The sequence below is a fragment of the Pristiophorus japonicus genome, chromosome 18, assembly GCF_044704955.1.
Source record: "Pristiophorus japonicus isolate sPriJap1 chromosome 18, sPriJap1.hap1, whole genome shotgun sequence".
In the NCBI taxonomy this organism is placed as follows: Eukaryota; Metazoa; Chordata; class Chondrichthyes; family Pristiophoridae; genus Pristiophorus; species Pristiophorus japonicus.
Window position 1 is genome coordinate 23,185,457 of NC_091994.1, and position 14,970 is coordinate 23,200,426.

Sequence of the window (14,970 nt, forward strand, 5' to 3'; positions counted from 1 at the left end):
TTTTTTGTGGCCCAACTGCGCCAGAAAAAAATTCCCAGTTTCGCCGGCATTAACTTGAATTTTGCGCAACGCACATTGGCTTTAAACTCTGTGGGTGGAGCTTAAGGCCTGTGCCAAAAACTGATGTTGCCAGAGTAATGAGGGACACTCTGAAGGGGTGAGGCTGGGAACAGAAACTGACCAAGGACTAAGGCTGGAAACTGCTGACGAAGGGCTGAGGCTGGGCTGGAAATGGAAACTGACGCCGCTGCCATCCCAGGCCGAAAGGATCCCGCCCACCTGCTGTGTATTCAGCTCGCTGAAACAATGGTGTCTTCTCTCTGTCGATTTTCTCTTCTCTGCTCCGATTTCCTTAAGTGTAGGGAAGGTTTTTCAGAAGGGTGTAGTGCGCCGTTTTAGAAAAAAATCGTGCTTGGCCAAACTCACTTAAATGACCAGAAGTGGCGCACCCGGCAGGCTCCGCCCCCAGTGACGTCAAAAAATTGGGAACTAAAAAAATCGGACGTACCTACTTTAGAGCGGCACAGAAACTTTGGCTAAACTTGCAGATTTAGTCTGCTCCAAAAAGAAGCATCGTATGCCAAAAAAACAGCCCCGAATGATGGGCAAAATTTATTTGCATAAATATGTTAGGAAATATTCTCGTTTAACTTTAGCTCTGTGGGGAATTATTTTTTGGGCACTCCTTTGCACTTACATTACACTGATGACAGGCAGAAGCTTTGTAAGGAATCCGATTAATCGACATTAAAGCCCAAGCCGGATACTGATTTGTGGAGTGCCCAAACACTCATTTTCCCAATTTTTATGTGATCACTTTCAATTCTAGTCCATTACAATTGCATAATTTCAGAAATCTTGAGATACCATTTTGTTAATTACACAAGGAGAAAGGCCACACAAAAGGCTATTTGTTAAACTCAACGCTGTGGGGATTCGGGGTTAACCTTGGCAATGGCGAAGAAGTTGACAACATAAAGTTATGTCAGGGTTGGGGTGCAGCGGGGAGCACTGAGTGGGTGCTCCACAGCTCAGTGTCGGGACCACTCCTGTTTCTAATTTGCACAGAAACTCAATGCAAACTGGTTCGATTTGCAGATGATACCGAACTAGAGGAGGCAGTGGAATCAGAGGCGTTGCTGAGAATTTACAGAATGAGTTGAACAAAATATGCAAGAGGGCAGAACAATGGATGCTGGAATTTGGGCAGAAAATTGTGAAATGCTACAAGCAGGAAGGAGAAATAGGCAGCACACAAACAACATGAATGGTGTTGAAATAGCTTAGGATGACGTTCATAGAGATTTAAGAATTTTAGTAGACTTGACATTCAACATGTCCAACCACGAGGTGCAGCAATCAACCAAACTAATAGAATGTTGAGCTACATAAGCAAAACAATAAGTTCGAAGAAGTTGTGATCAAACTGTACAGTACTTTGGGCAGACTGCATCATAATACTGTGTCCATTTCTGGTCACTAAGCACAAGAGGCAGTACGAAGAGTCACAAGGCTGATGCATAGAGCCAAATGTCTGAGTTATGAAGCAAGACTAGAGAAACTTAAGGTCTGAAATTGCCCCGATTAGGGGCGGTAACCTTCCAGAGCCAGAACCTTTATTGCCCAGCCTGGAAGTCCCGCCCCCAACGTGCAATTGGACCTTACGCCCCTCAAAGGAAGGGGAACGCTGTCTCTGCCTTTGAAGGGCGCTCCTGGGGAGATAGTGTGATGCTGAGTCCGGAACTATGTGGATGCTCCGCAATCGCTGACTCACTATAACGCCCCTCCCCTTCCAATAAAGGGGAGGGCCTCTGTGCACTCTGCACGGCCCTTTGGTGACTGCCACTGGGCCACCTGGGCAGCGTGAGACCAGGCCAGCAGCCTGGCACCCAAGATGAAGTGCCGGACTGCACGATGGCAACCCAGTCCCCGCTAGGGCCGCCATAGTCTGGTCGACCCAAGAGTCAACCGGCCAACAAAGCTGGCGGCTCAGGGTACTGCAGGCCTCCCCTTTAAACAGCGCCCCGGGAGCGGATGTCCACCAGCTTCGCAACCCGCAGAGCAATTTCCCCCGCAGGGCATTAAGGGGTCGGCGCGCACGGCGATGGCGTCATTGCTGATTGCGTGCGGCGTGAGGTGCTAAACGCGGGTCAGGGCGTGGTGCTGCCGGGACAGCACCTCCCAAACCTCTGGGACAATTTCCCCTAGGCAAAAACTTCACTGCACTCCCAGGAGGTGCTAACGGGGCTATAAAAAGGGGCAATTTCACCCTCTTGGGCTTTTCAGCCATAAAACGAAGCATTTGAGAGGTGATCTTAGAGATTTATGATAGTTAAGGATATGTTAATAGTAAATGCAGATTATTAAATTGTAGGAGTAGGACAAGGGGACAAACTTGAAACTGATACCATGAAATTCTTCTCCACAAAAAGAGTGATCAAAGTCCAGAATGGACTTGCAGATAGAGGCAAAAGCAATGGAATCATTTAAAAACTACAGGCAACTCTCAATTATCCGGGTCCTTCGGGGATTGGGCTATGCCGAGTAAACGATTTCTCCGTTCGAGCGATTGACATTATAAAGTTAAAACCCGATGCCATCCCGGGCCGAAATTTTAAATCCCGCTACAATGGCTTCCCGTTGAATCCATGTGCGGATAATCGAGAATTGCCTGCAAGGAGGGTACCTTAGTGACTTTCTAGATGGGCGAATTAAGATGGGCCAAATGAAATTTCTCATCCATGATTATCTTATAAGTCCAAAGTCACTTTAGCTGATATATAGAACCAACTCTCTCTTCTTGCTGAAAGAAATCAGCATACAGGCAAAAAGGCTGATAAAATACTTAGTTGTTCTTAGGGTCTGTACATTAAACACTTAACTGTAACGAGAGTACTTATAAAGCAATGAAAATCTCTCATTGCAAAAGTTAAGATAATTAGGTTTGAGGCTTTTATGTCCTTATTCCTCTTTACACAGGCAGGTAAAATAAGCTCCTATTGTTAGATCAAATATCGTTTCATTTTCCTGTAATTGACGTACTTTGTGCCTTCAGAAAAACAGCAATTCAGTTGAACGATTCTGATGGCCTTGTTCCAAAAAAACAAAGCTCAAGCTGGCATAACCAAAAATAGTTTTTATAGTACAGTAGTACTACAATCTCACCATTTCTTTTTCTGATAGTTACACCATATATGGTATGAATTCTATGTAAAATTTAGTTTGGTACCATGGAATCGTTTCCATCCACCTGAAAGGTTTATCGCCTCATCCAAAAGACGGCACCTCCAACAGTGCAGCACTCCCTCAGTATTGGACTGAAGTGTAACCCTAGGTTTTGTGCTTACCTCTCTGGAGTGGGGCTTGAACCCAGAATCTTCTGACAATTACAGGAAACTTTTTCCTTGGAATATTAATATTATATTCAAAACATGAATGGTTTAAGCCCACAACACATGATAGTTCCTTAATTGGTAAGTGCACTGCATCCAAACCACACTAACTGCTTGTAGCCCAGTCATGGTATTGATTAACTCATAAGTTATCAGGTCAGTCCACTCGAAGTATAATTCATAAACCAACTCTTAATTCAAAGATGTATCTTGCTCTAACTTTTTTGGATTTATCCATTAATCTGAAGTGGACTGTGTAGATAACATAGGAAAGTAGGAATTTAGTTCTTTTTTTAAAAAAAAAAGTTGAATTATCAGATAATTTGAATTAAATAACTAAGAAAAAAATTGTCTTTATATAGCACCTTTCATAACCTCAGGATGTCCCAAAATGCTTCTAAGCCAATGAAGTACTTTTGTTTTGGCAGTGTGGCCGCTGTTATGTAGGGAAACACGGCAGCCGATTTGTGCACAGGTCCTGGAAAACAACATAATCATTATCAGCGGTCCCTCGAAATCGAGCAAGTCTTGCTTCCACTCTAAAAATGACTTCTTAAGTGACTGAACAATCCTATATGGGAATTACAGTCTCAGTCACGGGTGGGACAGACAGTCGTTGAAGGAAAGGGTGGGTGGGACTGGTTTGCCGCACACTCCTTCCGCTGCCTGTGCCTGGTTTCTACATGCTCTTGGTGATGAGACTCGAGGTGCTCAGCGCCCTCCCGAATGCACCTCCTCCACTTAGGGTGGTCTTTGGAGGGACTCCCAGCTGTTGGTGGGGATGTACAACAACTAGATTAATGAATACATCATCTGTTGGTTGGGGGATTGCAGTGTATTTGTTTCATGGATTCTTTGCTTAAGAATACATAGCTACACATTTGCTAAATGTGGGCTGGGGCAAAGTTTTTACAATCAAGCTGAATGCTACCAGTTCATCCACCAGGTTCACAACTGCATGCCTCATCGTGGAGAGCCTGAACTGAAATAACTGGGGTTTTATTGAATTTTATTGAATCTCGTGATGGGCTAAGTGCAACAGCTCCACAAGCCTGTGAGCGTGCTTACAGGTGCATATATTACATGTTGGCCAGGTCACCAGAACCACCCCCCCAAACTCCCTATTCTGCTATGGAATCTTTTACATCCACCTGAAAGGGCAGACGGGGCCTCAGTTTAATGCCTCATTCAAAAGATGCCACCTCCAACAGTGCAGCGCTCCCTCAGTACTGCAGCGGAGCATCAACCTGGATTTTTATGCTCAAGTCTCTGGAGTAGGGCTTGAAACCACAACTATTTAACTCGGAGGTGAGGCAGGAGTGCTACCACTGAGCTTAGACTGACACCCTTGAGTTGTGTGAAGTAGAGTAAAATGTTCTTTTGAGAAAGGTGGCGTGATGCAGGTGAAAAGGTAACCGGGTGGAATTTGCTGTCAAAATAACGGTGAGGCTAATGGGGCTCACCATTTTTGAATGTGCAAATGGAGTTCAGGCGAGGAGCAGATGTATGGTTAAATGTGAATATCAACATTGCTGTCTGAGTTGTACCACTCTGTCGTTGGCTTTGTGAAACTGGCATTTGGCTGTCTGCTTCACAATTGCCAAGCATGGAATGTCATGAAGTTGCTGTATTTGTGCGGTAGTTACAACCTAAACCCGCCGTAGATATTTTGGGCTAGTAATTAGTAGCCCATGTACCCTTTTAACAACGTGACAAGTGTTAATTACTGCCAAAAAACCGCTCTGACACTGAAAATGAACTTTACAAGGGTAGCGTCCCATTCTTTCAGTTTTTGAATTTTCGGGGAGATTTTAAAAATGTTACGTTTTAAATTTAAATCTTTTTTTCTTACTTTTCCTTTCTCTCTTTTTCCTTTCTCTTAATCCAATCTTTATTTCTCTTTCTGTACCAGACTTGACATTGAATTCATCCCCTTTAATTCACCCTCCTGCTCAGTCCTTCCTGTGTTTATATCCCAATCGTTGAATCTGATTGGTTAAGGAGACACCCTGATGCTTGACCTGCTCACTCAGGTCCCAGATGCCCTGTTTCCCTCGCTGCGCTGTTATCAGCTTACACTTTTAGCAACTTTTGTGGACAGACATTTTTTGAGCTGAAGGGTGCAGAGCCAAGTCTAACTATTGGCAAACACTGTTAGCTGCCCTGCTATAGCAAATTCTGTCCCAATAGTGTATTGAGAATATATAACATTACATAATTAGAAGCCCAGTAATAGAAATTCTCCTTTCCCATCCCCTTTTACTCTTTGTAATGTTAATTTTAAAAACCCTATCCAGAGCAGATTGAAATCTTTTATATTCAGTTATATTGATCACACACATATATAATGATACACACAGACAGACACACACACACACACTGCAATACAAAGCAGGACATAGCATTCTAAGCTTTTATTTAAATTGTTACCTACTGTGCTAAAAAAAAATAACTTTTAAGCACTAGGTGTTCTCTGACTATCTCATGAAGCTTAAAATAAATGACTGCAGAGCGGTATTGGTTGGTAGATGGAATTTGTTTGCTGTAATGAGAGCTGGTTCAGTTTTATTTCATTATGAAGTGATCGTGTTTTGGCAGTACAATCTGTGCAGTGCTCTATCTGAAAATAGAACGAAGCAGAAAAAAATGACTAGCTGTGATAACTGGAAGCAAAAGACTCTGTAGCAAAGATATCAACAAGCATCTATTGCTTTTCTCCAGTGCTTCCTACATGAGTGAATTTATATGCAGTATTGTCTTTAACCAGGAATATAATCTCAAAAAATATTTTTAAAAAGCAAATGACAAACCCTTTGAAGCTCTTCTCACTAAAAATATTTTTTGTGAAAAGAGCTTCAAAGGGTGTATCGTTTGCTTTGTAAAAATATTTTAAGGTACTGTACCATGTACAGCTTATGGTGCTTATCAACGGGTTAAAGAGATCCAGTATTGGATGCCATATTTAGTGGCCACTATCATGTATCTTTCTTTGTGTTTATTGTAGATACAAAAAAATGTGAAGATGGAGCAAGAACTGTGAACAGAACCATCCACGTGTCCGAGGATTCTTACGTGCCCGGGTGACCCTGGTGCAGGATCACGCAATGTCCACCAGTTCACATCAAGTGCTTCTCCACCGCTGGGCACCGCTGGACATTCTGGTTTTCGTGGACTGTCAAAAAAGAATATTCTAAGCCCAAACATTTTACTGGTGGCTCCCCTTGCGCTTGTCAGAAATTGACGATTATTTTGTGGCAAATGCCGTTCACTGGTTCAAGCAAAATAGAAAAGGTGTGACAATTTTCAGATACGCCAGCCTGCCTGATGGGATTGGTGGCTGATGTCAGCATGTTTTGCTGCTCAGGTGACCAGCAGCTAACTATAAGATGATCTACTATGAACTACTGAAGATAACTGTGAACCTTGAACCTTTCGAGGGGGAAGTTCCCAATCACAACCCTGAAAATGTCATGCTGTGAAAAACGATTAGACGTGCTGTTGTATAATAACTGTATGCAATGCAGTTAGTGCAGTTGAGGACAGACCTATGCCTTACACAACTAGTCAAGGTGCAGTACATAAGAACATAAGAATTAGGAACAGGAGTAGGCCATCTCGCCCCTCGAGCCTGCTCCGCCATTCAATAAGATCATGGCTGATCTGGTCGTGGACTCAACTCCACTTACCCGCCCGCTCCCCGTAACCCTTAATTCCCTTATTGGTTAAAAATCTATCTATCTTTGACTTGAAAACATTCAATGACCTAGCCTCAACTGCTTCCTTGGGCAGAGAATTCCACAGATTCACAACCCTCTGGGAGAAGAAATTCTTTCTCAACTCGGTTTTAAATTGGCTCCTCCGTATTTTGAGGCTGTGCCCCCTAGTTCTAATCTCCCCTACCAGTGGAAACAACCTCTCTGCCTCTATCTTGTCTATCCCTTTCATGATTCTAAATGTTTCTATAAGATCACCCCTCATCCTTCTGAACTCCAACGAGTAAAGACCCAGTCTACTCAATCTATCATCATAAGGTAACCCCCTCATTTCTGGAATCAGCCTAGTGAATCGTCTCTGTACCCCTTCCAAAGCCAGTATATCCTTCCTTAAGTAAGGTGACCAAAACTGCACGCAGTACTCCAGGTGCGGCCTTACCAATACCTTATACAGTTGCAGCAAGACCTCCCTGCTTTTGTACTCCATCCCTCTCGCAATGAAGGCCAACATTCCATTCGCCTTCCTGATTACCTGCTGCACTTGCAAACTAACTTTTTGGGATTCATGCACAAGGACCCCCAGGTCCCTCTGCACCACAGCATGTTGTAATTTCTCCCATTCAAATAATATTCCCTTTTACCGTTTTTTTTCCAAGGTAGATGACCTCACACTTTCCGACATTGTATTCCATCTGCCAAACCTTAGCCCATTCGCTTAACCTATCCAAATCTCCTTGCAGCCTCTCTGAGTCCTCTACAGAACCCGCTTTCCCACTAATCTTAGTGTCATCTGCAAATTTTGTTGCACTACACTCTGTCCCCTCTTCTAGGTCATCTATGTATATTGTAAACAGTTGTGGTCCCAGCACTGATCCCTGTGGCACAACACTAACCACTGATTTCCAACCGGAAAAGGACCCATTTATCCCGACTCTCTGCTTTCTGTTCGCCAGCCAATTCTCTATCCATGCTAATACATTTCCTCTGACTCCACGTACCTCTATCTTCTGCAGTAACCTTTTGTGTGGCACCTTATCAAATGCCTTTTGGAAATCTAAATACACCACATCCATCGGTACACCTCTATCCACCATGCTCGTTATATCCTCAAAGAATTCCAGTAAGTTAGTTAAACATGATTTCCCTTTCATGAATCCATGCTGCGTCTGCTTGATTGCACTATTCCTACCTAGATGTCCCACTATTTCTTCCTTAATGATAGTTTCAAGCATTTTCCCCACTACAGATGTTAAACTAACCGGCCTATAGTTACCTGCCTTTTGCCTGCCCCCTTTTTTAAACAGAGGCGTTACATTAGCTGCTTTCCAATCCGCTGGTACCTCCCCAGAGTCCAGAGAATTTTGGTAGATTATAACGAATGCATCTGCTATAACTTCTGCCATCTCTTTTAATACCCTGGGATGCATTTCATCAGGACCAGGGGACTTTTCTACCTTCAGTCCCATTAGCCTGTCCAGCACTACCCCCCTAGTGATAGTGATTGTCTCAAGGTCCTCCCTTCCCACATTCCTGTGGCCTGCAAATTTTGGCATGGTTTTTGTGTCTTCCACTGTGAAGACGGAAGCAAAATAATTGTTTAAGGTCTCAGCCATTTCCACATTTCCCATTATTAAATCCCCCTTTTCATCATCTAAGGGACCAACATTTACTTTAGTCACTCTTTTCCGTTTTATATATCTGTAAAAGCTTTTACTATCTGTTTTTATGTTTTGCACAAGTTTACCTTCATAATCTATCTTCCCTTTCTTTATTGCTTTTTTAGTCATTCTTTGCTGTTGCTTAAAATATTCCTAATCCTCTAGTTTCCCACTAACCTTGGCCACCTTATACACATTGGTCTTTGATTTGATACTTTCCTTGGTTATCCACGGCTGGTTATCCCTTCTCTTGCCGCCCTTCTTTTTCACTGGAATATATTTTTGTTGCGCACTATGAAAGAGCTCCTTAAAAGTTCTCCACTGCTCCTCAATTGTGCCACCGTTTAGTCCTTCTTTCCAGTCTACTTTAGCCAACTCTGCCCTCATCCCACTGTAGTCCCCTTTGTTTCAGCATAGTACGCTCGTTTCTGACACAACTTCCTCATCCTCAATCTGTATTACAAATTCAACCATATTATGATCACTCATTCCGAGAGGATCTTTTACTAGGAGATCGTTTATTTTTCCTGTCTCATTACACAGGACCAGATCCAAAATGGCTTGCTCCCTTGTAGGCTCTGTTACATACTGTTCTAAGAAACAATCCCGTATGCATTCTATGAATTCCTCCTCCAGGCTACCCCGTGCGATTTGATTTGACCAATCGATATGTAGGTTAAAATCCCCCATGACTACTGCCGTTCCTTTTTCACATGCCTCCATTATTCCCTTGATTATTACCTGCCCCACCGTAAAGTTATTATTTGGGGGCCTATAAACTACGCCGACCAGTGACTTTTTCCCCTTACTATCTCTAATCTCCACCCACAATGATTCAACATTTTGTTCATTGGAGCCAATATCATCCCTCACAACTGCCCTGATATCATCTTTTATTAACAGAGCTACCCCACCTCCTTTCCCTTCTTGCCTCTCTTTCTGAATCGTCAGATACCCCTGTATATTTAATTCCCAGTCTTGGCCACCCTGCAACCATGTTTCTGTAATGGCCACCAAATCATACCCATTTGTAATGATTTGTGCCGTCAGCTCATTTACTTTATTTCGAATGCTGCGTGCATTTAGGTAGTGTTTTCATCCTAGTTTTTAAACCATGATTTTTAGTTTTGACCCCTCCTGCAGCTCTTTTATATTCAGTGACCCTTTTTGATTCTTGCCTTTGGTTTCTCTGCCCTCCACTTTTACTCATCTCTTTTCTGTCTTTTGTTTTTGTCTCCTTTTTGTTTCCCTCTGTCTCCCTGTATTGGTTCCCATCTCTCTGCCATATTAGTTTAACTCCTCCCCAACAGCACTAGCAAACACTCCCCCTAGAACATTGGTTCTGGTCCTGACTAAGTGCAGACCGTCCAATTTGTACTGGTCCCACCTCCCCCAGAACCTGTTCCAATGCCCCACGAATTTGAATCCCTCCCTGTTGCACCACTGCTCAAGCCACGTATTCATCTGTGCTATCCTGCAATTCCTACTCTGACTAGCACGTGGCACTGGTAGCAATCCCGAGATTACTACTTTTGAGGTCCTACTTTTTAATTTCGCTCCTAGCTCCTTAAATTCGTCTCGTAGGACCTCATCCCTTTTTTTAACCTATGTCGTTGGTACCAATGTGCACCACGACAACTGGCTGTTCTCCCTCCCTTTTTAGAATGTCCTGCACTCGCTTGGAGACATCCTTGACCCTTGCACCAGGGAGGCAACATACCATCCTGGAGTCTCAGTTGCGGCCGCAGAAACGCCTATCTATTCCCTTTATGATTGAATCCCCTATCACTATCGCTCTCCCACTCTTTTTCCTGCCCTCTTGTGCAACAGAGCCAGCCACGGTGCCATGAACTTGGTAGCATTCAAAGTACGGAGGTAGCATTCAAAGCTTTTATTTAAATTCAAGCCTACTGAGCTAAATTCTTGCTTTACTTTTTATATGTAAGCACTAGGCATTCTGTATGTTGGTCATGAAGCTTAAAGTAAATGACTGCAGAAGGATATTTGCTTGGTAGTAGAATCAGTTTTCAGTAATGAGAGCTGGATTAGTTTTATTCCAATATGAAGTGATCGTGTTTTGACAGTATCTTTGCAGTGCTGTTCCTGAAAATAGAACGAAGTGCAAAAAAGTGAATAGCTGTGGTAACTGGAAGCAAAAAACTGCAGCAAAGATGTAAACAAGAAACTGTTACTTTTCTCCAACACTTCCTGCATGAGTGTATTTATATGCAGTAATGTATTTAATCAGGAATATGATCACAAATAATGTAACTTTTTTTGTGAGTTAAGAGCACCATTCAGGATTTTTTATTTATTTTTTTTAAAGTGCATTATGTTGTACCATAAATCTATACTATATTAAATTTGCTATTTACATTGCACACTCCCTATTTAGGCATCACTATTCTCTGGCACACAGTCGTGCCAGTGACTCTGCACTTCTACCACCAGATGGAGCTTTATAAGCTCCAGAAGCTGCAGATATCCGCATATCAGTATCCACAGCATTAGTAATGCGCTATTGAGGGAAGTTTGCTTTATTCTGACTTTCCCTGGGTAAAGCCACTGGAGATTCACTAGCTATGAATCTGAAGTGAATGACCCGGAATTTGCTGTATGGATGACTGCGAACTGGCAGCGTTCGCCGTCAATCCTCCTTTGAAACTTTGTTCACCTTTATTTCAGCGTTTTCTTTTTCCCATGCGAGAGACCCAATCTTTGTTTTTTACTCTCTTACACTTTTTAAAAAGTTAGAATTTTAAGAGCTCACTCACTTCCTTGTTTGCAGTCTGTGAGAATTCTGCGTTTTGATTGGCTGCTTAGCCAGCTTGTTGACATCACAGCAGCTCGCACTAGGGGATCCTCACTAAGCTCCGTTGATTTGAATTACACGTTGGACAACTCGAACATCTCAACACCGAGATCGTGAGATCATTCTGCGAAGCTTACTTCGGAGCCAGTGGCAAATGCCTTTGCTTCGGCGCTGATCGCAAATTTTGGGCCATTGTATGTGTATATATAATGATACTCAGTTAATAACACTGTAAAATGGGTGCATGGTAGGTCCCCTCTTCCTGTGAGGTGACAATAGAATAGCCATAGGGATGAACCTACAACTTCAGCTGGAGAGTAAAGTGGCTGTTGATGTGCTGCCACCAACTTTCTGTGCCCGCAGTAGTTGAACATTTTGCCCCAAGTCCAAGTAGTCCCCGTCACACCAAGGACACATGATTGCCCACTATCATGATAATCAAAACATTTTGTCAATACAAGATCTAAATCTGTCACAGAACCCAAGCAGAAAGCTGTAACGTACAAGTACAACGCCTCAAATCCAGCTGTCCGAAAATCGGAATTGTCCGGAAGCTGGACATTTTTGAGAAAATCCCATTTGATAATCTGTTAAATAAAATCCGGGATTATGGTCCAAAAACCGGCAGGCCGGACTAGTTATCGGTTTCGCCGCTATGTTTTAAATGGCGTGCGATTGGTCCGAGCCTTGGCGAATGAGCCTTGACCCGGCCCGACCCGACCTGACCCACGCCACCATTAGTACATTGTCTGTCTCAGTAGCGTACGTACGGTCTTGATTTTCTTGTCCGAAATCATAAAATCGGCACGGTCTCGGTCCCGAGGTTGGCGGATTTGAGACGTTGTACCTGTAGTGCAAAGCCAAGGTATTAAAAACAGGAATTAGTGGAAATATACAGCAGGTTAATCTTTATCTGAGAGAAAAGGATCGGTTCACATTTTAGTAGGGACTCAGCTTCTGATGATGACTTTAACCTACCTTTCTCAAGAGGCAGGCTGACTTGCTGTACACTTTCAGTTTTTATTACAGGTTTTCTGAATTCAAAGTTTTCATTTTACCAAAATGAAACTAAGCCTGGGATGGTGTTTAGGGGAGTAACATGGTGTCAAAGATTGCTGTAGATTATTTTCGTTCCACAGAGGTGATGTCATCTAAACCTCTCGTGTTATAGCCATTTAACTTACTCCCACACATCATTTAATCTTTCTACATCTTCCCACGGATAAACAAGAAGCAAGAAAAATATATTGTGTAGACTTTTGGAAGTGCCTCAGCATTACGTTTTGTGAGAAGAAAAAAGTACTACCATGAGCTGACTCGTGACATAATAATCTTTTTACAAAAATACACAAATGTGAAAATTTGTGACTATAAATTCATCTCATGCTTTCTAAAAACACAACTAAGATGCTTTGCTACCTCAGTGAGTTTGCAGAAGGGCCACATTGTGCTTATGTTCATGGATTGTCCTCACCACAACCAATAAATCTCCACAGGCTGATTTGAACACTCTTAATAATTTATGTGCTAGAGATTCAAAAGGACGCCAAGTCTAAAGAAGACAACACGTAGAAGGTTCCATGTTCAGGAGTAATAGGCACAATTTCCCACTCCAGATTAGCAATAATCTGATGACCTAAGGACTAGCTTCTGTGTGAAGGCTGAGGTATATTTCTGGCCTTATGTGAGTCATCGTGCAAAATCGTTCTCCAAACAATAAGGCCATCCAGACCATTTGCATCAGCTGTTTGTGGTTTTTACTGGCCAAACTGACTCAAAATAGATTAAACATTGAACAGTACTTTCAAATTTCCCCCTAACTGATTTGACCTAGTTTCAAACATGTAATGCAAACTCTGTATTCTGATCATTCCAATAACTGTCCTGAGAGATGTTGGAGGTAATTTGCACTTTGTAAAACTGGCTTGTTTCCCAACGTGAAAATTGCCCCTATTATATTTATGTTTTTATGATAGCACAGTAAACAGTGTCCATATTTTAATAAATATTGCATTATAACACTATTTTTTGATTTAAGAATATGCTCTTGTGTAGGTTTATAACGAATGTGTTGTAATTATTGTATCAAATCTGCACTAATTTACATCCCATTTCTGTGAAATGGCCTTTTGTAAACTTAAAAAATGAACAATAAAACAATAAATTCTTAACTGTTATTTGATTTGTCAATGTTTTAAAATCAGCTTTTCTAGATTGGCATGTAAGGCACCTATGCACGAGTAAGGTTGCTCTGAATTTCAGACAATGCTGGAATGCCCATTGGCTGCAATCTGTATAACAACTCCATAGACATGTTGGCCCTGATTATTTACGGGGAGGGAGCTGGGGTGTGTTGTGTTCATACTCTATTTGTTTGTAACAGGACACTATACAGCCATTAGGACCCTGCGGGAGCTATTCACAGTTGCTGTAAGCATTCTGGTTCATGCTGGTTTTGGGACACCATTTTGGGTATTGCTATAAAGGACACAGTTAAGTTACTTTCCTCCTGGTTCAGTTAGTCTGTTTACTTACGTACACAACATAATTTGGTGATGAGGATGGAATCAAATTAACCTCCCTAACCGCCCCCCCGCTCCCCCCCCACTGCCTTTCTTCTCCTCACCTGGGGACCCTCCAATCCTGTGGCCGAGATGGATAAAAGGTTTTCTTCGTACATCACAACGAGTGGGTTAGACAGAAACAATGTAACACCAGCTTGCTGCTGTGCAATATTGATCCACTGCCACCGAAGGCCAATGCATTTTTGGACAAATCAAAGACACGGAGTCCTACGACAAAGTGGCAAGCGCCCTAGAGAAATATTTTGGGCCAAAGAAAAGTATCATGATGGAGAGAGACAAATTTTTCAAAGGGGGCAAGGGAATGGTGATCCAATCAAACAGTTTATCATTTCATTAACTGAACTGGCCGCTACGTGTAACTTTGGAGCACTCACAGAGAAATGATCAGGGGTCAAATTATTGAAAAAACAACGATCCGCCGCATTTGAGAACGTTTGCTAATGGAGGATGACAAATTAACATTGGACAAAGCAACTAATTTGGCCATCTAAATCGAATCCGAGCTTTCCCGATTCAAAAGCGATCAAATCCCCTGCTCCCCCTTTGCAGCAGACTTCAGCTACAGCCCATGTGCAAGGTGTTCGTCCAAAGTGGAAATCACAGCAGAGACCCAGGGTGAGTAATAAGCCACCCACTACGGATCGCGGGCCTAACTTCCACTGCTTTAACGACAAATCACTTTCAGCAAAGAGTCCTAACTGCCCTGCACGTGGGAAGAAATGCTCTGCATGTGGTAAAATGAACCATCTTGCTAGTGTCTGTCGTTCATCGCAGCATATTCGACATGTGGACAACTCCAATAGTGATAAA

General features: G+C 42.6%; 1 protein-coding gene and 1 long non-coding RNA gene across 8 annotated transcripts in view; one reads left to right on the top strand and one right to left on the bottom strand.

The window, feature by feature from the left end:
• The window catches only part of LOC139228596 (GRAM domain-containing protein 2B), a 97,872-nt gene extending 86,730 nt beyond the window's left edge, over positions 1-11,142 (top strand). For 6 of the 7 annotated variants that reach the window (XM_070859756.1, XM_070859754.1, XM_070859757.1 and 3 more), the window contains exon 13: positions 6,397-11,142. In XM_070859756.1, the coding sequence (XP_070715857.1) occupies positions 6,397-6,412 (16 nt within the window). In that variant the 3' untranslated portion in view covers positions 6,413-11,142. Of the gene's footprint in view, positions 1-1,098; positions 6,193-6,396 lie in introns of those variants that run through there. The other variant, XM_070859755.1, reaches the window with a different exon arrangement.
• The window catches only part of LOC139228597 (uncharacterized), a 55,994-nt gene that overhangs the window by 21,526 nt on the left and 19,498 nt on the right, over positions 1-14,970 (bottom strand). The gene's annotated exons all lie outside the window — the stretch shown is intronic.